Here is a 26,534-nt window from a genome sequence, read left to right on the forward strand (position 1 = left end):
GTGAGTGGTGAGTAATGTATATTGTTGAGATTGTGTATATGTTGATTGTGGCAGAAAGTATATGATTATAAAGTGATGAAAGTATGATCCAAGTTGTAAATCAAGTTCCATCTTGTGTAGGATCTCTTGGTGAGATCCTTAGTGTTTTAGAATGAAAGTAGGAGTTCAGTCTTGGGGGTCATTCTGAAACTCCAATGGCTAATCATACTCATGTAGAGGGATTAATCTATGTGGTGAGTGTAACACCCGAATATTTTAAAGGGTATTACTGATAGTAGAGACTAAATTAATTTGATATCTCATATAAACAATCAAACTTTATTTCAATTACTCCAAAGTACAATACCAAACTTACAAACTTTAAACAATATAGTCTTCACCATTGAAATTTCAACTTATAAATTTTACACAACATAATCTTCCCAATACAAACTTATTCTTTTTACAAAAATCCCTGAAAGTTTTTCCCCGCATCTCTCTCATCTCTAAGCTTTTTCAACCGCATCTGCAACATTATCTAATCACATATAACATGAGTTATATGATCATAGTACAAACAAATAAGGGTAAGCCAACCATATCATAAAATCATTAAACTTGTAACAAAAATATTAAAATCAGGTATTTCTGCAATTGATAAAATATCATTATTCCGATGTCATTAATTCATCATTATCAAAATCATCTTTCTCATTTCCATAAATCTTACAAGTGTACCATGCTTACTCATGAAGCCTTATGGTCAGACCGCTCTCTGCCTGCTTCCTTAAGCCTCACTTACATACTATGTCTTAATTTCTGAAGCCTTATGGTCAGACCCCTCTCTGCCTGCTTCCATAAATCTCAGGTGTTACTTTGCTCATACCAAACTCTCATGGTATAACTCGATCATACTACTCCCGGTAGTAAACATCATTTCATAAGTAATGATTTCTCATATCCACTCCAACATTTCATAAAAACCAACAATTCATACCCTCTTATCCACCTAACTCAATCATGTTCATTCTTTAATCATGAATTCATAATAACCCGTTTTGGTATCGATAAATTAAACACATTGACAGATATCATGCTTCATATTATAAACTCATTTTGCCCATAACGAGTATAACTCAACATATTTTGACCAAACAAAGATCATGGATCAACCAAAATACATCAACATATCTTAGGAACTACATATTAAAGTCTGGGCTCAATGTAATGATAAATAAAATATATATGAAATTTTTACCATGATAATATTATGCATCTACAATCAACTTGTTTTATTTTATTTTCATCCTAGTAGAGATTTTTCTTTACCCCAATTGGTCACCGGAGAGGACCCAGATGTCTGAACGCATCAAACTCACCTTCGACGCCAGCACATATGACTAGTCACAACTGACTGGACCAGGCCAGGGCTGCTCTATGATCAGGGATGTGCCAACTCAGGTTTTTAAGGTTCCTCTATCCTACCAACAAAGGGAGGCCTTCAATAATTAACAATTTATTTATTTAATTTATCTACCTTGTTTTCTTATGCTCTAAATCTTAAAATGCCTAATTTTACTTCCTCTCACAACAACCTCAAACACTGTATATATATTTAATACCCATATACAAGCTATTATAGAATCCTTATTCCAAACCTTCCAACAAGATTAATTTCAGCCAACAAACTCATTCAATAAAATCATCACAATAAACATCCATAATAGAATTCATACAAGATAATTATAAACAATTAACAATAATAAAACATTACTATAAATGGTCATAGAAGAATACAATATTTGACAATCATAAAAATAATCTTAATATAAAAATTCATGGGGAAACAAGAAGTTGAATCTGGCAGAGCCGGTTAGACAACTTCTAATCCATCCATCAATACAATATAATTAAATAACAAGAACAATACATGTATGGGGAAATAAGAAGTTGAATCTGGCAGAGCCGGTTAGACAACTTCTAATCCTTCCAAAAATGCAATAAAATAAATAAGTAAAGAAATAAATAGTTTGGGGAAACAAGAAGTTGAATCTGGCAGAGCCGGTTAGACAACTTCTAATCCTTCCAAAAATGTAATAAAATAAATACGGAAGGAAAAAAAAATGTTTGGGGAATCAAGAAATTGAATCTGGCAGAGCCGGTTAGACAATTTCTAATCCTTCCAAAATAAAAATATAAACCACTAATAACATACAATTGACATAACATAATCAATATCACATTTTACAATTATCACACTTGGATATTAACACACAAAAAAAAAAACATATTCTCATTTAAAATTCAAAATCATACAGAAACAAAATACTCCATATTTAAGATTTAAAATCAGACAAAAGAAAAATATAGCATATTCAAGACTCAAGATAATACAAAAAGAAATACTCAAAGTTAGCTTCCCTTACCTCTATTCCAGACTTAGTTTCCTCTTCTCAAACCGTTCTCCGGAAACTTCCAGAATTTCCCCTCTTTAACTAGAATTTCCTCTAACTCTCTTCTCTCACAATTTCTCTAGAATTTTGGTGTAAATCTTCAGCCTCCCCCCCTTGGCTATTTATAGCCAAAAATTTTACTATTCATTTTTACTATTCATTTTTACTATTCACTTTTACTATTCATTTTTACTATTCAAAAATTATTTTTTATTCACCATTCTTATCTCTGAATGATTAATTCTACGTGGAGTGTTCTCTTCCATAATTTATTTTAATATTTTTTTTTTTAACTATTCACTATTCACTATTCACTATTTACTATTTACTATTCACTATTCACTATTCACATTTCTAAAAAAATCCTAAATAAGTTATCAAAAATTTGAAGCTCTCCCTCCAAAATTACTATAACTTTATATCCAAAAATTTACATTTTTCTATCCATTAAAATTATTATTACTAATAAAATGTTAAAATTTACTATTATAAATATTTTTTTTTTTTCATGGATCTTACATTTTAACATACAAATATTTTCAAGGATCTTACAGTGAGGAGTAGCAGGAGGTCTTAATCTTGGGGGCTTCCAGTATGCCTCAAGGCCTGGAACAAACTAACCTCGTGAGTGTGGCAGGGTGGGGAACCCAAGTTTCATAAGTCACCACGAGTGCAGGATCCGCCATAGCTCGACTATCATTCTAAACTCCGGACGAGTCAAGTCTGGAAGATAACATGCTGGATGTATGCCTTAAACTGCTTTGATTTAAGTTAACTCTTGTATGTTATGTGCTTGATATGATCCATGCTTTTATATAATTAGCTCACCCTTGCTTGTTTGTGTGCTTGTTGTATGTGTTTTCTTTTGCAATGATCATCCACTTGGATGCGAGCAGAGGAAGATGCGGTTTCCCTGGAAGCAACATTGGAGAGAAATGAAGATGATGCTGCAGCTTAGACTCACTAGGAATTCTTAGTTCTCTTATGTCATTTTGAAGCCTTGTTATATTTTAAGTTTCAAATTCTGGACATATTTTGGAATACTCTAGTGCTTAAAGTTTTAATTTCTTAGTAAATTCTGGAAGACTGTAATCCTATAATACTTTAAGTACATCTCTTAACTGTTTTCTAATATTATAAATTGGTGATGTCTTTGCATATATATCTGTTATATATTTGGGATGTCACATAAAACATTTTTGTTTTTTTTATACTCATATTCTTTCTTTTTCTTTTGATCAATTTATGTTGAAATTTTTTTTTCACTTATATTTGTACTTGTATTGGTACAGTTGAATACGGACATCTTCCGAATGTTTTTTGAGTTTTTTCTTGTAAGTTTTAAGAGAGAAAAAAATTAAATTGAAAATAAAAATCTATAAAATCTATATTAGAAATTTTCGATAAATTAGTTTATAGAAAAATTTATTTTGTAAATTGTTATGGAAACATACTAGATATCTATTGTAAAAGAGAAAAATAAGGTAGATGAAATTAAATATGAGAAATAAAGTGAAAATTACCAATATTTAAATAAAAAATAAACATAAACAAAAATATCAAATATATGTGAAAATAATAATAAATTTCGTCATTTAAACAAAATTTTCTAAACATTTTAACTTATTTTCATCTGCCATTATTCTTTTTTTAAGTATCGCCTTACACAAGCAAAAAGGAATTATCCTTTTAACTATCAAGATAAACATAAATCTTTCCCTTTCATATGCGATAAGACTAAAGAATCATCGACTACTATTCAATTAATCTCGAGAAACCAACCACATGACAATTTGTGTTATATCCAAAAAAAATCATGTTCAAGATAGTTTGCTGTCAATTCTGATATTCTCAGTGTTTTACTTATAACTCATCACATTAAAATCAACATTTTAATCACATGTTTCTGTATTTTCAACTATGACCTTGTTTGGTTCATTACTCTCTTTAACGAACTCCAAATGCGTTGATTCTTGTTTTGTTAGAAACTAGACTCAAACATCTTTCTAATTATTACTAAATATAAAATTTTAGACCTCTGAGTAAGTACAGTTAATTCCATGAAAATTGACTAGAAAACAAATACTTGTAACTATAAAATTCTACACATAACGTACAAACCCAAGTTTAGAAGGAATCTGAATTTTGCACCCATTTTTTTTATCCTTACTTATGCATCATATTATAATTGAAAGGATTGACAACATGATACACTAAAAATATAGTCGAACACAATGAAATAAAGTATACCAAATAAACAATCAATATTATGGTGGCCCATATGGATAATAATAATCCTTCATGTAATGGAAATTTATGCAATGAATAGACAATGGTAGGTCCCTTATGAAATGATTCTTCTTCGGTCTATGAAGTAATAGCAAGGAAATTTAGTTTCATTCTATCCTTCTAGCATAGCAAATTGAAACTATTGGTTGAGGTGAAATTCTACACCTCATTTTCAAAGCTAACAGTTTAAAGGAAATATATATAAAATATGCTTCACTTATAATTCTTACGTGTGAATCAATCAAAATTTGGACACCAAAAGAGTGATACCATTCTAAAAGCATGGATAAAGACAAGAAATGTACCAAGTGGAAATACAATTAAGGTTAATGAATGGACTTGGTGGCCCATGTTCATCAATCATTCTTCATAAGATATATTTTGTGCAAAGAAAACAATTTGGTGTAGGACTCTTATATCAGATCTTGAAATGGCATAATGGTATTCACACAAGATTCCAATCTCATTCTAACAATCTAAAGCAAGCAAACCGAGAATTCAAATAGTCACACAAAAAAAAAAACATCAAGGGTTAATGAGGAGTTTGAGCATATATTGAAGATCAAGTTGTTCTCTCTACTAATCTCAATTCCACCGTACATATATATGAAGTACATATAATTCATTCATAAAAGTACAACAGAAAAATAGCCAAGGAATGAGTATATCTTACATAAACCATATGACCAAAGTGCATCTAATAGATCAAAGAATTTACTTGTAAGAAAGTAATAAAACAACTCATCGTATTTATTTTGGGTCTTACAATCACTCATTAGGGCCATAAATGTTTGACGGATTAACCTTGGTGTATGACATTATTGGTGGTAGTTGAAGATGTGGTTATTATTATTTCTGAGCAAAGTTGCTCCAGTGTACACGGGTGCATGTTTCCCATGAGTCCGACATCAATGCATCTATCTGGATAGTAAAGGTTTCAAAGTGGAAGGAATTAGTTTTTGTGTTGCTTGATTCATAATATGCATGTATATTGTGTTTGTTCTTTTTAAATGTATGTATAATTTTTGATACTTTAGCTTATCCTTACTTTTGTGTTGTGTGTCTTTGGATATATGTTTTCTCTTTTGCAATTATCACCTTATGGTGTGAGCTTAGGTGGTGTCTCTGGAGAGTAGATGTTAGTTGGTAGTGGAACTCAAGTTTAGAGTAGGACGTTCCTACCTTTCCTTCTGTTTTAAAAGTTTTCTTTTGCTTCAATGTAATATTTATTCTTATAGTATGGTTGGGTGTACATATGAAGTTTTCTATTATAAATTATTTATAGATAATTGTAATTGTAATTTATGTGTATTCCTCGAGTTCACTGTCATGCAATATCAAGATTGTGATGTATCATATAGTAGTTAAATATTATGAAAAATTGGGATGTTACATTATTAAAAATATAAATATATTTAAAATTCATATAAAAAAATTATAAAAGTTATTAGGTAGTTTAAAGTATTATTATTATTTTTTTATTTTAATTTTTAAGTTTATTAGATTATTTTTTTGATTTTATAATTTAATTATAAATGTTTAATTTATTCTATTAGTTTTTAATTTTGTTAAAATTTTGTTATAAACTAAATTGTGTTGTGTTGTGTGAGAAGCAAATGAAATGCGATGTAGAGAAACGTAGAAGCTGAACTTGTCTTGTGGTGTGTGAGAACCGAATGAAATGTAATGCAAAGAAATGTAAAAATTGAAACGGTTAAGAATCTTTGATTAGATTTTTTTTCCTACAAAAATTAAAATAGCTTTTAATTAGGGGCAAAATAGGAATTTTGTTAAAGTTTGGAAATGCAAGATGAAAGGGTCAGAGGTGCAGAATAAACACAATATGAATTGATATGTTGGTATTTGAAGGATCTTAATACAATTATTTTGGGGCAGTTGCTCCCTCCACCACCACCGAATGCTTCTTGCACCACCCCATACCAATTTTTCCCTTCTCTAAAACGGATGTCAACATCCGTTTCACCTTCAACGGATGTTGACATCCGTCCATTCACATATTTTATATTTTAATTTATTGTTTTTATTTAAAAAAAAACCTTCAACGGATGTGGCGACATCCGTTAACGGATGTCGCCACATCCGTTTTAATAATATAGAACGGATGTGTCTACACTTATCCTACTTGATTGTTTACTCCATAATTTGTAATCTTAACTATACGCAGATTAGCACATGCAATGGATTTTACTGCGATCAATTCAAACCAAACTCTAACTCGAAACCAAAAATGTGGACTGAGAACTGGAGTGGATGGTTAGTGTCCTTGCTATATAAATCATTTAGTTATTTGAATGTCATACTCAAAATATGATCTGATTGATTGTGTAGCACTTTCTCAATCAACTCTACTTTTCTTTTTTGTTGTAACCTTCTGAATTCTGTGAAACTGTAGGTTTCTTTCGTTTGGTGGTGCTGTGCCTTACAGACCAGTGGAAGATCTTGCTTTTGCTGTGCCACACTTTTACCAGCAAGGTGGAACTTTTCAGAATTACTACATGGTGATACAATATTGCATGTTGTTTAATGATTTAAGCTATTCAAGATAGGAAAAGAGCTTATGCTTTCTACTTTTTCTGTTCCTTGCTTGGAAAAAGTACCATGGAGGGACTAATTTTGGCCGAACTACCGGTGGACCTTTCATTTCTACTAGTTATGATTATGATGCTCCAATTGATGAGTATGGTATGGATTCTTTAAACCTTTGTATCTCATATTAATTGTCGATTCTATAGAATTATATAAACTGGTCAAGTTTGATTCTATATGAAGTCATGAAGATGAGCGAACAGTTTTACAATGAAAATATATTAATTTCAAAACTTAAAAAAACTAAAAACTTAAAAAAAAAACTAAACGGATTTGGGACATCCGTTAAAGAATTTTTTCTTCAACGGATGTCGACATCCGTTCAAGAGAAAAGGAGGAGGTGTAGGGTATTTTAAAATATTAAGGGTAGTTTTGGAATTTAAGAAAAGTGTGGTGGTGCAGGAAGCAATGTGTGGTGGTGTAGGGACTAACTTCCTTATTTTGGGCTCAATCTAGCTCGTAACAACGATGAATGTGATGTGCCCATTTGGAGCAATTTGGCAAAAAATGTTGTAGCAAAATTAATTTAAAATCATGGAAGCCATGTGCTCAAAATAGTGTTAATTTTAACTTGTAAGGTACTTTCACTAGGGAGTCAGCAAATATATTGGGTTGTGAAATTTTAAAAATGTATATTTGTATATGATTTATTAATTTTTCAAAAAAAAAATCGAATATATATTTTAGAGGGATCCACTCCAGTAATATTTTTTTTTCTTTGGTTTAAATCCTCGGATCGTCCTCGTATTTGTTGAAAAATCTCAAGTGGGTTATCGTATTTGCGATTATCTCAATTGAATCCAAATATTTGAAAAATTGAGTCAATTAAGCCTTGTGAGTTAAGTTTTTACATACGACGTTAAAATGTGATGACAATGAATATGCAGAGGTGGAAATTTTATTACGTGAAAATAATTAAATTATGACATGCAATTGAGTAAAGTAAAAAAAAAAGAAAATAAATAGAAAGATTATGGAAGCACCATTCATATTCTGAAAATGTTTCCAAAGAAACTCTAGAATCAACCTCTCTTTGCGAACCAGCACCGTGAAAACCTTTAAAAGAAGCCAAATTGCCTTCAAATTCAGTCAAATCGTACAAACCCAAATCGCGACACAAAAATGCGAACCACCAACAGCACAATCAACGCACCACCATCAACGAACCTGACGTCTCCTCCATAATAATCACTATAACCTCTTGTAAGGAAGAACCCCAAAATTGCAAACCCTAAATCGCGCCTTCATCTTCCTCTGCGAAACCAAATTTCAGGGAGAAGAAAAATATTAAACAAGAGTTGAAACTGAATCCTTATTACCTTCACCTTTCCTACTACCCACCGCACTATTGCCATTCTCAAAATTAAAGGCATTCTCTACACCAGTGCCATCAATTACATTAGTTCCTACATCTTTACGAGGAACAGCTATGACCTTAATTGAAACTTGATGATTCAATTCGCCATTTGAATTCAAGAGAAAACCCAGCAAGAAAAAAAAACACGGGAAAACATAATCTTAACCTCAGATTTAGAGCCATGTGCAAAAATATCAAGTATCTAAAAGAGCACTTTCTTCAAGCCACAAGCCCCAAATCAAAATCCTTAGAGGCTACAACTACAACCGCATGAGCTTATATTCTATCAGCTCAATTCAGAAAATACAATCGATATCAAATTCCAAAAAGAATGTAATTTGAAAAGACACCCCAAATGCAAGCAGTTAGAATTTGGTATGGATTTGCCCCTCGTGAACAATCTACCTGTTGATATCAAAACAACAAAACCCAATTAAAACCCAAAATTCACGAGACATAAAAAAAACATTGCTATCTTTGAAGAAAAAATTGAAATTGGAATTGAATAGTTTAAGGGGACATACATGCTAAGGTGATTGCTCCTAAGGCACATAGAAACAAAAAAGGGGAAAACTTTTTGAAAACCCTAATTCAATTATTGATTGGAAATCGAGAAAGTATAAAAAAGGGATTTTGGGCACAAAACCAGCAACTTTGGCAGGCAAAAATCCATGTTGATGTTACTAAAACACATCATCCACAAAACTTAATGAACAATGGCACGCCTTCTATTCAAAATTATAGTTCAACATTAGTTAACATCATCATCTGTGGAAACTTAACTAACAAAGCTTAATTGACTCAATTTTTTAAATATTTAGACTAAGTTGAGACTGAAGACCCACTTAAAATTCTCTAATAATAATAGAGAACGAAATTAGAGTTTAAACATTTTTACTTTACAAATATATTTAACTTGTTTATGTGTGCTAACTATGAAATTGGAACCCACAATAAAAAAAAATAATAATTTTATCAATATGAGATGAAACCAAATCCAACCCACAAAACAACATATGTTGTTAGCATGTGAAATGAAAATTGTTCCCTTTTTCAATGACTAATAATAGGTTCAGACGTCACATTCATTTAACCCTTATTATAAAAATAAAATAAACATTAAAAAAGTTTTACATTTAAAAAAGATAAAAAGTAAAAAATAATATCAAAATAGTATAAAAAAATTGTGTATAAAAATATCATTCATCTTTTTCACTCATCACACAAAATCAAAAGGAATCCCTTCTGTCTTCCAATTGCGACATCACTTTCTTCTTTAAATTAAGCAAACGTCAACATAAATAACCTCGTTTGTCAAAAATAAAAGCATTTTTCCTTTTTTTATGCTACTTTCCTACGCAACCTTGTAATCAAAGTTTTATTTCTCTTTCTCTAGTTTCCTTTTCTATTCACATCGAATAACTATTTAAATAATGATATATTATTATAGATTTTTTTACAATATGTTAATATAGTTATATATTATTTTTTTATTAAATTTAAAATATATTAACACAATAACAAATAAATAATAACAAAAAAATCACACGTGTATTATATTAAAATATTATTAAAAAAACGTGTCAAAATATATTTTTTCTATCTACTTATATTCCATCATCAATCAGAGTAAAACTGCTAAAACTCTGATATCACATTAAGTTGCAGATTAAAATAACGAACAGTATTTGAAACAAATAGTAAAAAGACTTGTATGAAAGTTCTATGGAGTTATTAGGAGTGAGTAACTCTGTTTAACTATGAGCATTTGGCCCAGTTGACAAACAGATACATAAATTTCTGAAAAGTGTAGCATCAACTTTCCTAAACCTCGTTGCCTTCTTATGACTAGGACAAACGCAACAACTCCAGGGCTTCACCAGTGTGCATCTTGTTGCTAACTCTCAGCTTCCTATAATCTTCGTAAATAAAAGGTCGATATAAACGAGGATGATCGTGATTCACCAATTCCTCTGGGGCCTCAACATTCCTATTCCTTGGTGCCAACATAAACGTAGCAATCGAAAAACGTTTGGTGGCTTCCTTGCATTGGACACGGTGTATCAAATTGCAAAACCTTCCATTGCTCCACACCTGCATATGCATAACAATTGCATGCTCAACTTCATGCGTGATAAGGGTCAGAGCAGAGTCTATTTTCTGTTTGGTTGGTGTTATTAACTTACACGAGCAATGTCTCCAAGATTGACTAAGAGGGTCCCAGGGAAAGGAGGGACTGGCACGAACGAAGCAGAAGAGTCCAACACTTCAAGACCACCAACTTTTTCATCATCTTGAAGAATGGTTAAGAAGCCTGAATCTGTGTGTATTTGAACTCCAGTGGACCCTACTGCTTCTGGGGTGAAGTTATATTTGTTAATTCTGAACTGGCATGGCCAATCCTTGAAATCATCAACCACTATGCCCAGTGATTCAGCCATCTTTTCTCCTATCTTCACTGCCAAACCATGAATTGCCTCCCCATATCTCTCCACGATTTTCCTGTCAAAATCAATAGTTCACGTTTCCAGATGTGAAATTCTCCCTACCAAAGATAACAGAATGTGCTTACTTTCAACATTAAACCTATCTCAATCTAAAGCAGTGAATAATAAAGAAAAGAAAGGAAGAAATGAAAGAAAAGTAACCTGTGTTGGGGAGAAGCGTGAAGTTGAGAGCAGAAATTGTGCATAGCTTGTGAAGAACCCAAATCATAGAGACTGAGGGCCTCATAGAAAGGGTTGACTGCACTTGGAGCCATGTAACCACTGCCTGCGATGACTTCTGTGTTGCGTTTTTTGATCTCGAGAGGAAGATCAAGCAAAGCCTCATTCACCTTCTTCATCTCAGCCATTAGAGTTTCTGAAATAGAGTGGTTGATGATCCTGAAACAACCCCATCTTTCACATGCCTCTCTTAATTTCTTGCACTCTCCTTCCTCACAGTCAATTTTCTTCATATCAATCACTGGAATATTGCTCTCTTCCATTCTTCTATCCCTGTCCAGATCCCAACGATGAACAAACAACAGATATACCCCACACACACTTTTCCTCTAACAGGAGGCCTATTTATATATACATATTTAAAATAGATTTATTGTGGCGAAAAGTATTTTTCTTTTTTGTTATATTTCATTTATTAAGTTAATTAATGTTAGTACTTTTTTTAATATGTAACTGTTCTTTTTTTTTCATTTGTGTTAGGTGAGGTCACTGTCTTTATTCACTGCTTTTAAGGAAATTGCAGAAGTTGGGGAAACATGGGAGTGGCAGCTTTCCTTTTTTTTCGCTACTTTTAATCCCAATTAGATACATGCTACTAAATAATTCTGGGTTTCTTGCTAAATATAATTGAACAAAACCGTTTTTAAATATATACTAAAAATATTACTGGCTAGTGGTTCATGTTAATGTTGGAATTAATGTGTAATTTTATTAGAAAATAACAAAATTCGATGTCATTAAGACGAGGAAGTAGATTCAACCCACGATGTTGTGTCGATGGATCGTTTGCATTTGCAGAAAGGAATTAAAAAGGAAAACGCTTTTTCTAATTGCTATGCTTTCTTAAACTTCAAGTAACTTTACTAAATTTATTAATCCTACTTTTTGTATTATTTATTCTCTGGTGTTCTTCTCACATCCTCATTAAACAACTATCATAAAATAATCTTAACTTATAACTAAGTAATTTTTTTCCTAATCATTAACTTTAATTTAAACCAGTCATAACTTCAAAAATAAATTCATCAAATTTTTACTATAATCATATTGTTTTCTTTTGTTTTTTTAACTTTTTGCACCAAAAATTATTAAGTAATTTATTTTATGGAAATAAAGATATATTTTAAATTTATTTTCAAAAAATATAACACTAGAAAAAGATATTACTATGATAAATATTTCTATTTTAACTTATTTTTCTTTATTTTTTTAATTTATAAAAAAAACAGTTCGAAAACCGAATTCTAACTTATTTTAAAAACAATGCTATTTATGTAATTAAAATACAGTGTGCCATTTGGGAAATTAAAAAGGGCACCGTGTCAGCGTGGAAAGAATTTCCAATTGTCGGTGCCGACTAAGAAGTCAAACCGTTAATTTAACCAATAAGTCCCACTGTATCTGAGAAGACTGGATACAGTGTTGCAGAATGTATATATTTATGTGTGAACAAGTTAAAATATTTAAAATATATATATACATGATTTAACTATACATGTTGCATCTGAGATAAATTACAACCTATGAAGCCTGTGCAATGTTGTCTGAAATCTGAATTGCAGAAAATGGCCAACCCTGTCTAGAAGCTATTTGTGAGTTCCTATTTGCCTAGAATTACTACATAGAATGCCTCCCATCACTCTTCTCTTTAGTTGGTCTTTCTTCTTGAATTTCTTCCAACTCTTCATCCTCTCCTCTCCTACCTGCTTGCTCCTTCCAATATGCAACCAGTTTCTTCAGTCGAGCTATTTCTTTTGAAGAAATGTTTTTGCTTGGATCATTCACAATTGATCTCACTCGTGATGCATACCTAAAATAGCATACAATATAAACACAAGAAAATATTAGCCATGTAAAACTTGGCTTAATCATGTTCTTTTTTAATCTTCTGCATGTTATTGGCCCAAAACTACTGAAGTTTTTTAATGGAAACCTTTTTTCTTTTGAAGTTTAACTAAAGAAAACAGATTAAAATGATTATATACATACATGAGAGAGTTATGTGTCTCATCCAAGCTTGATTCTGTTGGAGATACATTCACAAACATGAGAGTTTTGGCATTGCCCCCAAGTGAGTCACTCATCAACATCGTTAATTTGTGATTTCTGTAAGGTATGTGTTGACCACCAGAAGACAAAGCACTGATAACATCTCCTAGTGCTGATAATGATTTGTTGATACTTTGAGCTTCTTTAAGCTGATTACCTGCTGAGCCTGACTTTTTTATCCTTTCTGAGCCAGCAAGATCCACAAAACTTAACTGTATGATAAATCCAAATAACAAAATTAACGACTATAATGACTCAAGCTCATCAAATACTAATGTTTCAAACTGTTCCATAATTGATGTATTTATACTTTTACTGAAGGTAATGAATAATGATACCTTTCCCCTTGCAGTTGATTGGCTTTGAAGGTTGGTACTTTCAATGACAATTGATAGTATGAGATGAGATCTTGAGCTTTCGTCATTCATTCGTGTTCCTGATGTATGTCGCTGCTCGGATCCCCTCTGTATTATGCTGTTTAATTCCTCCACATTAGAAATGGACACAATCGTTACGTTTTCAACTGCTACCATTCCCTAAGATCAGAGTAAAATAAAACAATTACAATTAGGGAATGAAATCCATGAATATAATACAGTGTGTAATCCTACACCTTCCGAAGCCCTTAAAAGATATCAAATCTGAATTATTTGCATTGCAGAGCAAAATATCTAGAAATTGAAATTTGCATTCACAACATAGGAAAAATCACCTTTGAATCCTTCTTAATATCCAGTTTTAAACGCTTTGAATTCTTGGGTAACAGGAGATCTACAAGTGTATCTTGATATAACTCCAACATGTATGCCTGCATCAAAGATACAAAACATGTCAACATCAGACAAGAAACAGACTTTTGCAAAACTCATTATCTGTTGTGTTGTGGTTAAGTTGCTCAACATTAAACACATTGAAAGACAAAGGGAAAAATATATATTCACATTCAGTGGATTTAGTGACACCACATTTACAAAACACAGAAATATTCATTAGTTGACATTTCACCATTATTACCTTCAAGGAAAAAGAATACTTGTTACTATCTCTCCTTAAAATTCTAAAAAGTTCTGCAGTGGCACGAGGGGTGAGTCCAGGATTGTTTTCAGCTCCATAGATGGTAAAGGTCTTTCCAGAGCCAGTTTGACCGTAAGCAAATATGCAAACATTATAGCCATCTACAGCAGATTGTACTAGGTACTGCATTGAAAATGTCCAAAGTAAAACATAAGAAAGGAGTTCTCAAATTGTTAAATCTATTTCAATGTATCTATTATCTAAAACAAAGAGTATCTATGGTCTTTAATTTGTATACTAATACTTGCCCTAGTATCCTCAAATACATCTTCTTGAGTGGCATAACCATCGAATACACGGTCGTATATGTGCTGTTTCGATTTGTCATCTTTCCATGGGTGCTCAACAGTAAACTCATCAACAGTAGCAAGAGAATCTCTTTCTTTATTTGCAATCTCTTTTTCACTAAGAGGTCTTAACCGACAATAAACTCTTATTTTGCCTTTCATATCTGAAATAAAGGATCAAAACCAAATGTAGTTATTATGTCAGTTACATATGTAAATCTAAACATTCACATTGGCATAATAATTGTTGTATAGATACTTTCTGTACACCACCTTCTATGGTATTAAAATATCTCTTTCTTAGAACCTGCTCTTCCTTATAAAGCAATTCCATTTCAGCTAGTTGAGCCGCTTGCATCTTCAGAATGGCAGCTGTCTGTTCATTCTTTCTATCAATGTCCTACATGTAGCAAAAAGAAATTTATAAATTAAAAAATTAAATTTATACACCTAAAGTGAATGCCAGTAGTATTCTAACAAAAATGAAAATAAAATAAGAGCACCAAAACCTCTTTCATTTCTCTCAATTCTTCTAGTTCATCTAAATTGTTCTTCAAAGCAGCCAATTCAGAGTCCTTGACCGAAAGTGAAGACTTGGCCACAGTCATTTCTTGCCTAAACATCTCCAGTTTTCGTTCAAGGTCATACACCTGAGAGTTCAAATTCTTGCGTTCTTTCTCAAGTTTACATTGTAGAGAACTAATCTGCATTACAGACACCACCAAGGCATTGATTGAACATCATCTTAGATTAAAAAACAAGGATTTTAATTAGAAAAATAGAGAAATCCAATATTCTATGTTACCTCTTCTTCACTGTTCTTCTCAAACTCAGATAGCTTCTGTTCCAGAATCAACTTTTCACTTCTCAAGCATTTGATAGTCTCTTCAGCTTCAAGCAGCTCGCCTTTACATAGTTTTAGGTCATCTTCAAGTTTTTGCGACACCTTAGGTACCAACCAAAGTCCAAAAATTATACCCTGAAGTGACAATGTCTATACTTTCCGGGAAGGAAAGAACAAATGAATAACCAGCCAGTTTCATCAAGCATCTTACTTGGTTATCTTCTTGAAGCGGGTCCTTTTTGGTGGCATTTTCAGTAACCAGATTACTCAGCTTGGCCATCTGTGCTTCCATGTTTCTTTTCTCTTGAATTTTAGCCTAGTACATTGCATAATCACTAAGACAGGTCAGTAATGAATAGATTAAAATAAAACTGCTTCCGTGAAAATGTAAGACCTTTACCTGAAGTTCCTTATCTTTTTCATGGCATAAAGACCTAAGTTTGTCACGGTCATCAGTAACTTCTGCAAGATTCTGCTTATCAGCTTTTAAAGACTTTTTTAAGCCATCTAATTCTTCCAGCATTTCCTCTTCTTGTTTTTGCTTCTGATGCAATTTTTCTAGCAACTATTTCAACAGGATTTAAAAATATTACAACAAATAGTTGAAACATGCATTTTACAGCTCAACAGTAAAAGGGTGGCTCAATGAATGTTTGTTTGATTAACCTTATTTTGAAGAAACATTCACTTTTTTTGACAACTTTCCGATAGCCCTTTTAGGGTAAAACAGACTATGATTTGCCAAAGTTTAAGCAGAAACAAACACTATTACCCTAAATCAAAAGATTGGTGCCTCCAACATATCATGTATATACATAATTTCATGCAAGAAACTGGTCCCTCTCTTTATGTACAAAAAGTAAAGCTCAATTTTGAGCCTTGTACTACAGACCTATTTGGACGAATTTCTCATAAAGTCCTTCTAGGAGAAAAAAATAAGAGGAAAAACAGAAAAATTAGCTTCTCCGTAAGCTAAAATTTCTCTAAATTTTTATTATTAATTTGTGCATAAGCAAATTTGAGCTTATTGGGAAATTAATATCATTTTGCCTTCTTATTTTTCTCTCCTAAAGAGTCATTGAGAAGCTCGTCCAAAAAAGCCATAGCTCTAAAGTCTAAAGCCAAATTAGGATGAGAGATATTCTTTACCCTTCAAATAGAAGAAAATAAACCCTATGGATTTCTTTTACTATCAAATAACTCAAAAGAAATGACCTTTACTTTTAATGGTTCAGTTTGGAGTCTACTTTATGTCCTAAGCAACATACTATGAGCTAGTTCGGATAAAGTTATCAACAACTACTAACAAGAAAATAAAAAATAAATCATTTTTTCTCTCAAAGTTAGAACCAACTTGTATCTCACTTTTTTTCGGAAGCCACATTTAACTTCTCAAAAAGTTGAAGTGCATAACTTGATTTTAACATATAGGAGAAGTTCAATTCATTTTATTTTATTATTCTTCTCTAAGAACTAATAGAAAAGTTTATCTGAATTAAGCCAATAACATGTCTTAGAAGCTTAGACTTACTTGATCTGCATTTGTTTGAGACTCTTCAACAAGTTTTGATAAATCTTGAACACGTTTTTCATATAACTCCATATTAGAAGACTTAAAATTCGTAGAAGTGTCCTCATTCAAAGAACCACCCACGGTAGATCGAGCTTTGGAATAGCGGCGCAGCATAACATCATTTATGTGTGTCTGAAGGGCTACACAAATTTCTTCTCCCTTCAAAAGAATGATATAATGACATTGATTTAGTGAGGAAAAGAATGAACCAAGTCCACCACAAAACTAAGAACATGCCAATACCTGCTTTGTCTCAAACTGAAATATGTGAAGAACACCTGCAACTCGCATTTTAAAAAATACTGCAGTATTGCTGCTTCCAAATTGCATTATGTCTCTCAACTCAGCAGAATGCATATACTCCTTCGGAACAGGACGGAAAAAATGGACCTAATAATAATTCATATGAAAAAACATTCAATTAAACTAAAACTTGTTTTAACATGAAGTTTTAAGCCTTATAAGATTATAATGTAATCATTTGTTTCTCATACCCCTCTTTTGTTGATTCCCAAAATAATTCTTCCAGGCAAGAGTCCAATAGGATCATCAATTTTGCGAACATTGAAGAAAACAGAAAACCCATAAGGAATTGTTCTCAATATATGGAGAAATTGTTGTCTTGCATCATCTTTAGTTACATGCGCCTGTAAAGGGAGCAACATCTTAAATCAGACAAAAGAGAATATCCATACTATTTCATCAAATGTAAAGTTTTCCTTCAAGCAAATGTTGATTTCCATGATAAGTGGAAAATGACTTTGTTAGATGCTCAGAGAATGGTTTTGAAATAAAATGAATAACAAGCTACAAAAGCAATAAATTGATCATACTCAACACTGATCAAAGGTTAAAGAAAAATAAACAGAAGAGTTTGGCCCTTGGAAAGTATCTCAGACCCATACCAGTGAATGATAGCAAGAAAGAATGTCCAACTCCCATTCCCGTTTTGCTCGAGTCATTGCAATTTGTCTAGGAAGAAATCGCTCCAGGAATGAATTCCAGTCACTGATCAATACAAAAATCTCAGAGATTTGATAAAATCATGAGAGAGAAAAAAGAGGTCCCTGACCATAACATTATTAAGCATGAGAAGCTAAACACTTCCGAAATAAAGCTTATGACAAAATGAACATTGAAAATCACTAACGTGCATGATTCTGGTCTTCTAACAAATCCTATCTCAGCCAAGATTTGCAGTGCAGAAAGCTGGGAAGCGTCATCCTTTCCAATAGGATAATTACCCAAAATATAATCATGCTGCAACTGTAACAACACATCCACGCAGAACAATCAATATCTTTAAGGTAATTGTATTCAATAATAACTAGATATAATCTAATTCATTCATACAACTGAGACAAAAAAGCCATACTTGTACATAGGACAACTGCAAAAACATTGGATCTGTGACAGCTTCATCTGAGTCACGAAATAACTTTTTCTTGAATATTAGCTTACAGTGCAGAATTTCTCCTTTACTTCGTTCTTTAACTGCCTTAAATTCTGCCAGCAGATCCCCGATATATTTATTATCGTCTAATCCAATGTACTCTTCTGAGTAACAACAAAAAAGCTGTTAGACTACTGATCTCGGTAAGAATAATGATATTAACAAGCACGTAGTAGAAGAAAACATGCCATTCCCAGAATCAGGTGACTTGGAACCGGTAACAACTTTACGACATTCAAACAAGCTAAAGCTCGAGTATGTTGACAATTTAATAATCCCAGCAAGTTCCTGAAACAAATGAAAGTTAATGGATATTAAACTTGATAGAGTAAACACAGATGACGCAATCGAGAACCAATTCAGACAGAAAGAGACTATTACTAAGTTTGGATAAACTTCTTAACAACCATTGCGAAGGAAGAAAATAAGGTGGTGAAAAAATTTTAGTCATAGGTTTAAAAGAAACTTAAAAACTTTACCTTTTTTAAAAACTCTCCCATTTAACTTCTCCAAAACTGAAGTATATAAGTTGGACTGAACTTGGGAGAAGTTTGATTCATTTAACTCTCTATTTCTTCCCCGTAAATCCTATAAATGTTTATGGAGAAGTTTATCCAAACTAGAGCTATGTCTAAGACAGCAAAGCAGTAGGGTGTTAAAGTCATAATCATAGTTAAATTCATACTGTGTAAACAAAATTTTCTTTTAAGAACTTTACAGTCCTATTTCAATTTCCTCATTCTTCCATATATGTTATGTTCATTTGCATCAGTTAGAAATGTATGCCGCATGCCTAAATCCTACAGTAGATATATCACATAAGCATTCAAAGGTTTCAAAGAACCTCAACGGCATCAGCAACTGTTGTTGACAAGTCATATGTAATTTCTTCAAATGTTTCATCCAGGAAGAACACTATAGTTGTAAGCTTTTTCCCAGTCAACATGGCTTCAATCTCGATAGGTCCAGGTATTATATGTCTAGGACCAGCCTTGACAGAGTGCTTCAAAGCATTTAACGTATTTAAAGCAAGGGCTCGAATCTCAGGATCAGCAAGCACACCATGTGCCACGTTATGAACATACTCTGACAGATATGCTCCAATGTCTTTACCGGGAGGCATGGACAAAGCACATAAATACATTAGCTCCCATGCTTTAATCAAGCATTCCCTGTTTTTTCAGACCAAAAAGGTATTAGTTACTTGCATAACACATGAAGCACAACACACAATACAAATGAAATTTACATACCTCTCAGGGTTGTTTCTCGTTTGTTTTGATATCTGGAGAAAAAGTTCGTCTCGGAGTTCTGAACGCTTCAAACATTGCTTGTATAATTTACCAACAAGCTCGACTCGTTCATCTAAGTTTAATGGAGTTAGACGGTCAGATGAATCAACTCCCATATATTTCAAAATTATTACAAATAACTTTGTTGCTCGGCTGACCAAGTCACTGTTCAGCTTAAGCAAGGATGTAGGTATTGGATCCTGCAGGAATTAGCAAGTTATCTTCTCAGTGCCAAAAACTAAAATTAGCCACTATAGAAATGCTGGTATTTGATTACCTTTTGGAAACAAAGCATGTCCTCAAATGTAAATTTCTCTCGAACTTGGGGGCCAACGGATCTTTTTGAAAAAAATCCACGTTTTCCAGCAGACTGAATTTGTTTATGCATCAGTTTTAAGAATCCTTCCACCTATAACAAACAACATTATGGAAAACTTGGTGATGAGAAATGACCATGCAGTTAATTGAATCAATAAAGCAAAAACCATCCTTAATGCAGAAACTTAGACGAAACTCACTGAGACACAAATTACTAGAGAAGCAAAATTATTCAAGAAACCTATATATAGTCCAACCTGGAATTTATCAATCAAGGGTACAGCTCCAGCGAGTTCTGCTGGAATAGCAGTTGATAGGGTTGTTGGTGTACTGCAACATGCAAATAGAATACCAAGTTACTTATTTGCGCAATCTCCAATATATACCCAAAAGAAAAGATGATACTCACGGTGGTGCGAAATTAGAGCCATCACTATCATAGCCATCACCATTGCTAACAGATGCATAGTTGTGTAATGGAGTCGCCTCACTGCCATTGCTAGAACCAAAGGAAAATCTGTTTGTTCTAACACTGTGGGCACTGGATGGTGGCACGTCAATGGTCATTTTGCTTGCCGACAAGCAAAGCTAAACTAGTCAAAACAACAAATGTTCCCCTTTTTGTCCTCTGCTGCGCGATAAAAACTGAAGCATAAGTGTGAGATAAAATCAGATAAAAGATGATAATGTGTGACAACTAATGAGCCAAAAACCTCCCACGGAATAGCAACACAACCAACAATAAAAAGCCTCTGAATTGCAGCCTAAAACCACACTAATCAGCAAACACAAACGGACCAAACCATCAAAACGAATGAACAGTCCTGATTTTTTTTCAAAAACGGAGAGCAAACAACAAACAGCAAAAGCATGTCAAACCCAGAAACCGAAATGCTTCAAGATTGAACCAGCAGGTGCAAGATGGGGAAAAGTCAGAAGCTTGCGCACTTCCAAGGACCTCACTATATATATTCACCAACTCAAATAATAAAGGAACAAGAATTGAAAACAAAAGACACAGGAAAATCTAACCTTTGCAACAGCAATGAAACTAAATGAGATGTGTTGGGTAAGAGAGAGAGAGAGAGAGAGAGAGAGAGAGAGAGAGATCTGGGGTGAAGTCAATGAGAGTGGATTCTTGTTACAAATGAGAGAAAGGGGTGTTCTTGATTCGAGAGGGAAGCTTGTACCGATGGACAAATGGAAGTGAGAGAAAGTCACGGGAGCATTATTAAACACCAAGGCTTTTGGGAACTCGAACACCTTTCTACTTTCTTCTTCTTCACTCATAAAACAACCTTCCCATAAACAAAACACAAAGGATTAGACGACAAACACGAATGAGATATACACACAACCCACATGGCCACATTCGTATCATTTAACATTTACCATAACTCTTCTGCTTCCATAAACAAATGCCAAATGTTATTTAAATGAAATTCATTATAAAATTTTCCCAGCTATAAAATATTTCCTTTGAAAAGTTATGCCATTGCAAAAACACATGGACAGAATAAAAACAAAAAACTCCCCCTGCCATATAATTGCAGAGATGTAATAATTTCAATATTCATTGCAGTTGTTAATGCTAACAAACAATAACTTCCATTAAATTGGTCAAGCTAATAATCAATGTTCTGAAAAATCGCCTTTTGTTTACCCTGTGAAGCTATACATTGCATATTTTAGTTTTATGTTTTGAAGAATATTTATTTAAATTTGTGTGCCGTATGAGAATATAAAATGTGGAAACAATGAATAGGCAATTTGAACAAGGCAAAGTGGGACCCACAGTCTTTGTGCAAATTTTGTCCCTGTCTGTCTCCGGCGGGAAGAGGCCACCCAAAAATTCGTGCTTTCTCTTTCTCTCACACTTCCCTTTCCACTTTCCAGCACAAACCTCTGTGGGTCCAATCTTATATTTGATTTAATAAAGTTATTCAAACCATCAACTTGTATATTTTAAAGCAATAAACTTTGGGTGAAATTTATCATACAAAATAGAAAATTAAAATCAGTTATTTCACCAAATAATTCACTTGCTGCATTCGGTGTCCGAAGCTAAACACTGATTTGAGGATAAAAGTAGAGTAGAGACCGTTCTTTGGAAACAGTTTTTTTTAGTTTTATTTAGTCGCTGGATACCAAATCTCTGTCTTTTTTAATGCCCCAATAATCTCAGTAAGTAAGAACGGTCCTAAAAAATCAAAGAATCTTATACAATCTGTAAAAAGCTACAAGGGATTCTTTTATATTATTATCTCGTTTTTTAATTATTCATATTTGCCAACATATATATAACTAGAAATAAAATTGTAAACTCTGTTGAAGTTTAAAGTTTGATATTAAGAAAATAAAATCTAAAAGTAATCTTATAATCAATCAAAAAGTTGCTGCTTGAGAGCTTCTTTTCTTTTTTTCTCTCATATATGAAATGTTTTACTGTGTCATCATAGTTGTTATGTTTGGAATCATATTTATCAACTCTATAATTTTTTTTAATAGATAATGGTATTGAAGGTGATTATTTGCATTAATTAATGTTGTTAAATATAAATAGTGATGTACAATCCTCTAATCATGCTAATATAAAAATAAATATTTTTTTAAATAGATGTTTATGAATAATTACAAATAATATTATACTATTAAAGAAAATTAATATTATAAATCTCCAAAATCAATAGTCATAGGATATTTGACAGAATATTTAATTCTGTCTAACTCTCCTCTCAAACTAAACTGGTGGTGGCATGATTACATAAAGTTTGTCTCTTAGCAAGTTGAATCTTGTATGAGTGAGAGGTTTAGTTAAATAGTCTTCAATTTGATTAGTAGAGGAACATGGATCACAATTACTTCATTTTGTAGGACATGATCACATATGTAGTGCACATCTATCTCAATGTGTTTAGAGTGTACATGCATGACTGGATTAGAAGCAATTGACTTGGCACTTTATCACACCACATGATTGGTTTTCTGAGCATTTATAGTTTTAGCTCTGTCAAGAGAGATCTTATCCAAACTTGACAACCACTGGATTGTACTCAAAATCAAAATCATTTAGTGTCTAAATCAAAATTAGAGATTGGTGAACCTATCAACTTTAACTTGTCAACAAGATTTTTCATCTTGCCAAAATATTGCTCCATCTTCATGTCCCTTACGTGTGTTGTAAAATTCATATTTCAGATAGATGATATTGGAATTGGTGTGTGCACTAGCAAGGCTTTGAGCTTCAACCCAAAGCTGTTTGGATGTTCCATAATGAAGCAATTGAGTTGCAATGTCAATTGATATAAATTTTATCAGTCATCCTAAAATGACTTGATCCTGGGCTTGCCAATTCTCATAACTAGGATTGACTTTTGTTATCATGTTCTTTGCAACAATGAATTGGTTTGGACATTCTATTGTCCCTGGTATATAGTTATGAGGTTTACATCCTCTAATCAATGATAAGACTGAAGATTTTCATAGTGGATAATTGTCTATGTTCTACTTAACAAAGATTGCAGAAGGTAGGTCATTTGTTGAGATTGTAGAAGGTAGGTCCTTTTTTTGATTGGCGGCGAACGTCATGATGATTGTGGTTATAGATCAAAAACTGTTTGTTTTTTAAAGCTTTGATTATTAAATTTCATGATTTGCATTGATAATGTATTTTGTTTAAATATAAACAATAATATACTCAATATCCTATAATTATGTTATTATAGACAAATATTTCCTATATAGATACTGAAAAATAATTATTGTAATATTACACCATAAAACAATTAATATTACATCATAAAAATTAATATTATTTTTCTAAATAAATTATTTGAAAAAATATTTGATTCTGTTTAAGTTTTTTTTTCTCTTATCGAGACTTATTATTTATAAATATTGTTTGTTCATGGAGCTTTCATAGCATTGCACATGAATTCAATGTCTTAGTTTATGTAATCATCTAAGCCGACCAACCATCTAACCAACCAGTGGGCCGACCATATGGTTAGGCTAAAAACGATAATAGCTCATTAAAGCCCTTAATGAATATTAAGGCGTGATTGAACCGTCATTAAGTCGACGAAAGATAAAAGTCCATTACAACCAGTATAAATAAAAGTCTCAGGTATGATTTCTAAAACAAACTGCACACGATGCACAATATACATGCTCTATTTGCTCTTCCAACCGCTCGGTTACATTACTAACTTGAGTGTCAGAGTGCCTTTGACAGGTGTCCGCCCACCCGACTTGGATAAGGAGGAGGAATGACCACCAGGGAACCCGTCCGGCCTACGTGCCAACTTGAAAACTACTAGGCAGCTCGTCCGGTTTTCATGTCAACCTAAAGCGCTTTGTACCACGTCTGTCCGGTCTTCAACTTGGAGTGCTTTGAGTATGAACTTCAACCCTATACCCGGAACACAAGATAATATTGATTATTTGTTTTCAGTTATACTTTAATTTTTATTTAATATTTAACTCATTTATGGTTATGCATTTATTGTGTAAAATAAGTAAAAATACATAACCTTTTTATATTAATTTGACATTATTTTCTTTTTTTTTCTTAAAAGTATTAAAAAATTCTTTTATAATTATTTTATTATTGTGATCTTAATATAAATGTGTGTTATTTTATCATCAAACTAAGTAAAAGACGTCACTCTTTCATTGGAAAGAAAAATTAATCATCTTTTGTATCTTTTAGATGGTAAGACTTGAATAGGCATTTTTGTTTTATAGCAAGTTTTCAGCAACACATATTAACAAACTGTATTTACTGGAGATAAATAATTTGAGTTATTTAAACATGTTATTATTAGATATTGAATTTGTTACTCATGCATAAAAAAAAAACACTTTATAGAAAGAGATAAATTTCACATTTGCGATAAACCAATATTATTTTGGTGAGGTTTTTTTGTTCCATATACAGTTTTTTCACCTTAACACCTAAATCTGAAGCCTTAGTTAAAATATACGAATCCAGATTACTAACAATTTGTATACACTGTTCACAATCAACGAAAATGTTGCAAATTTTGTCATCGTTTTTTTAAAATACAAAAAAAAAAGTGAAATTATTTTTAACTTTTTTTCAGAAGCATTGTTGTGACTATATCATTTTAAAAACAATGATAAAAAAAAACAGGATAACATTGACAAATTGTTCCGTTATTAAATTTCTTTTTTCGGACAGTTATAAGTGATTTCCTTGAAATCAATATCAATTACACATATTATTCTTTATTAAAAATTCACCTTCCTCCTGACTAACTTGTATATTCTCCTAAAGGTGAAATTAATTTGTAGATTGATACATACTTATCATATTTGTATCTTAGTACCATACGCATATCTACTCTCTAGGACATGTAAAATTGAAAAAGAAGGTTTAAAGTGAAATGAAGAATGAAAAAAAAAAGGTTTAATTTTTTTATAAATATACTTTAAACAATTTATTTCTTATTTCTTATAAATAATACTTCTCTAAAACTTTAAATCTTTTACAACTTTAAAAGAAAAATTACCAGGTGCCTATCTTTTTATGATTAAATATGTTTTGAAATAAATAGTAAAAAGTACATTAGTTTTGTCTTTAAGAATATTGTTAATTTTATCTTCTTCTTTTTTTCTTCTTTTAGTACGAGAGACTTACTTGACATACATAAATAAGGAATATAACTTCTTTTAGTGATTTGAAAAAGTAGTTGTGTTGATTTTATAGATAAAAGCTTTGGAAGTTCTTTATTTACGTTTGATCACTTTAAATATTATTTTAAATTTTTGTTATCTTTATACTCATTTTAATCATCATTAAAAATCATCTAATGTATTTTCTGTATATTTATTATTAAATAATAATTTTTATTTAAAATATTAACTCCTTTGTTCTATACAATTTTTTTCATTCTTATTTTTTTTCATTTATAATTTTTAATTACTTGAACATTTAATAAATTATTAAAGAATAATTGATATTAAAGTATTAGTTATTTTATATAGTATTTTTTGCATTTTTAATTTTATCACTTTATTATTTCTAATTAGTTCATCATTTAACAAAATTAAATTTATAAAAATATATTATACTTTTATTTTTTTAAATAATATTGTTTAAAAAATAATATATATATTTATTAACAATACAAACAGTTTATACTGCCATATAAAAAACTCTTTCTGATATAATGTTTTTCTTAATCAACTTAAATAATCATAGGCATTTC

At 31.8% G+C, this 26,534-nt stretch overlaps 2 protein-coding genes across 2 annotated transcripts; both read right to left on the reverse strand.

Moving 5' to 3' along the window:
* Positions 1-10,217: 10,217 nt before the first annotated feature.
* On the reverse strand, positions 10,218-11,746 carry LOC124831284 (2-oxoglutarate-dependent dioxygenase DAO-like). Its single transcript, XM_088100266.1, has 3 exons — positions 11,334-11,746; positions 10,872-11,187; positions 10,218-10,779 (listed from the first exon to the last, which is right to left on the reverse strand). Exons 1-3 carry the CDS (start codon positions 11,672-11,674, stop codon positions 10,534-10,536), a joined length of 903 nt encoding a protein of 300 aa, XP_087956392.1. The 5' UTR covers positions 11,675-11,746; the 3' UTR covers positions 10,218-10,533.
* Positions 11,747-12,831: 1,085 nt separating this feature from the next.
* Positions 12,832-21,706, reverse strand: LOC124837024 (kinesin-like protein KIN-14I). Its single transcript, XM_047312308.2, has 24 exons — positions 21,334-21,706; positions 20,711-20,946; positions 20,559-20,631; positions 20,261-20,392; positions 19,945-20,183; positions 19,536-19,863; positions 18,880-18,979; positions 18,614-18,795; positions 18,389-18,504; positions 18,144-18,246; positions 17,733-17,885; positions 17,482-17,628; positions 17,197-17,397; positions 16,066-16,230; positions 15,877-15,981; positions 15,627-15,767; positions 15,331-15,525; positions 15,095-15,221; positions 14,783-14,985; positions 14,475-14,657; positions 14,173-14,268; positions 13,799-13,996; positions 13,401-13,672; positions 12,832-13,221 (listed from the first exon to the last, which is right to left on the reverse strand). Exons 2-24 carry the CDS (start codon positions 20,866-20,868, stop codon positions 13,029-13,031), a joined length of 3,810 nt encoding a protein of 1,269 aa, XP_047168264.2. The 5' UTR covers positions 20,869-20,946; positions 21,334-21,706; the 3' UTR covers positions 12,832-13,028.
* Between the last annotated feature and the right edge of the window lie 4,828 nt (positions 21,707-26,534).

This window comes from Vigna umbellata, chromosome 10, assembly GCF_029865625.1.
Source record: "Vigna umbellata cultivar VRB3 chromosome 10, Vumbellata_1.0, whole genome shotgun sequence".
NCBI classification, from domain to species: Eukaryota; Viridiplantae; Streptophyta; class Magnoliopsida; order Fabales; family Fabaceae; genus Vigna; species Vigna umbellata.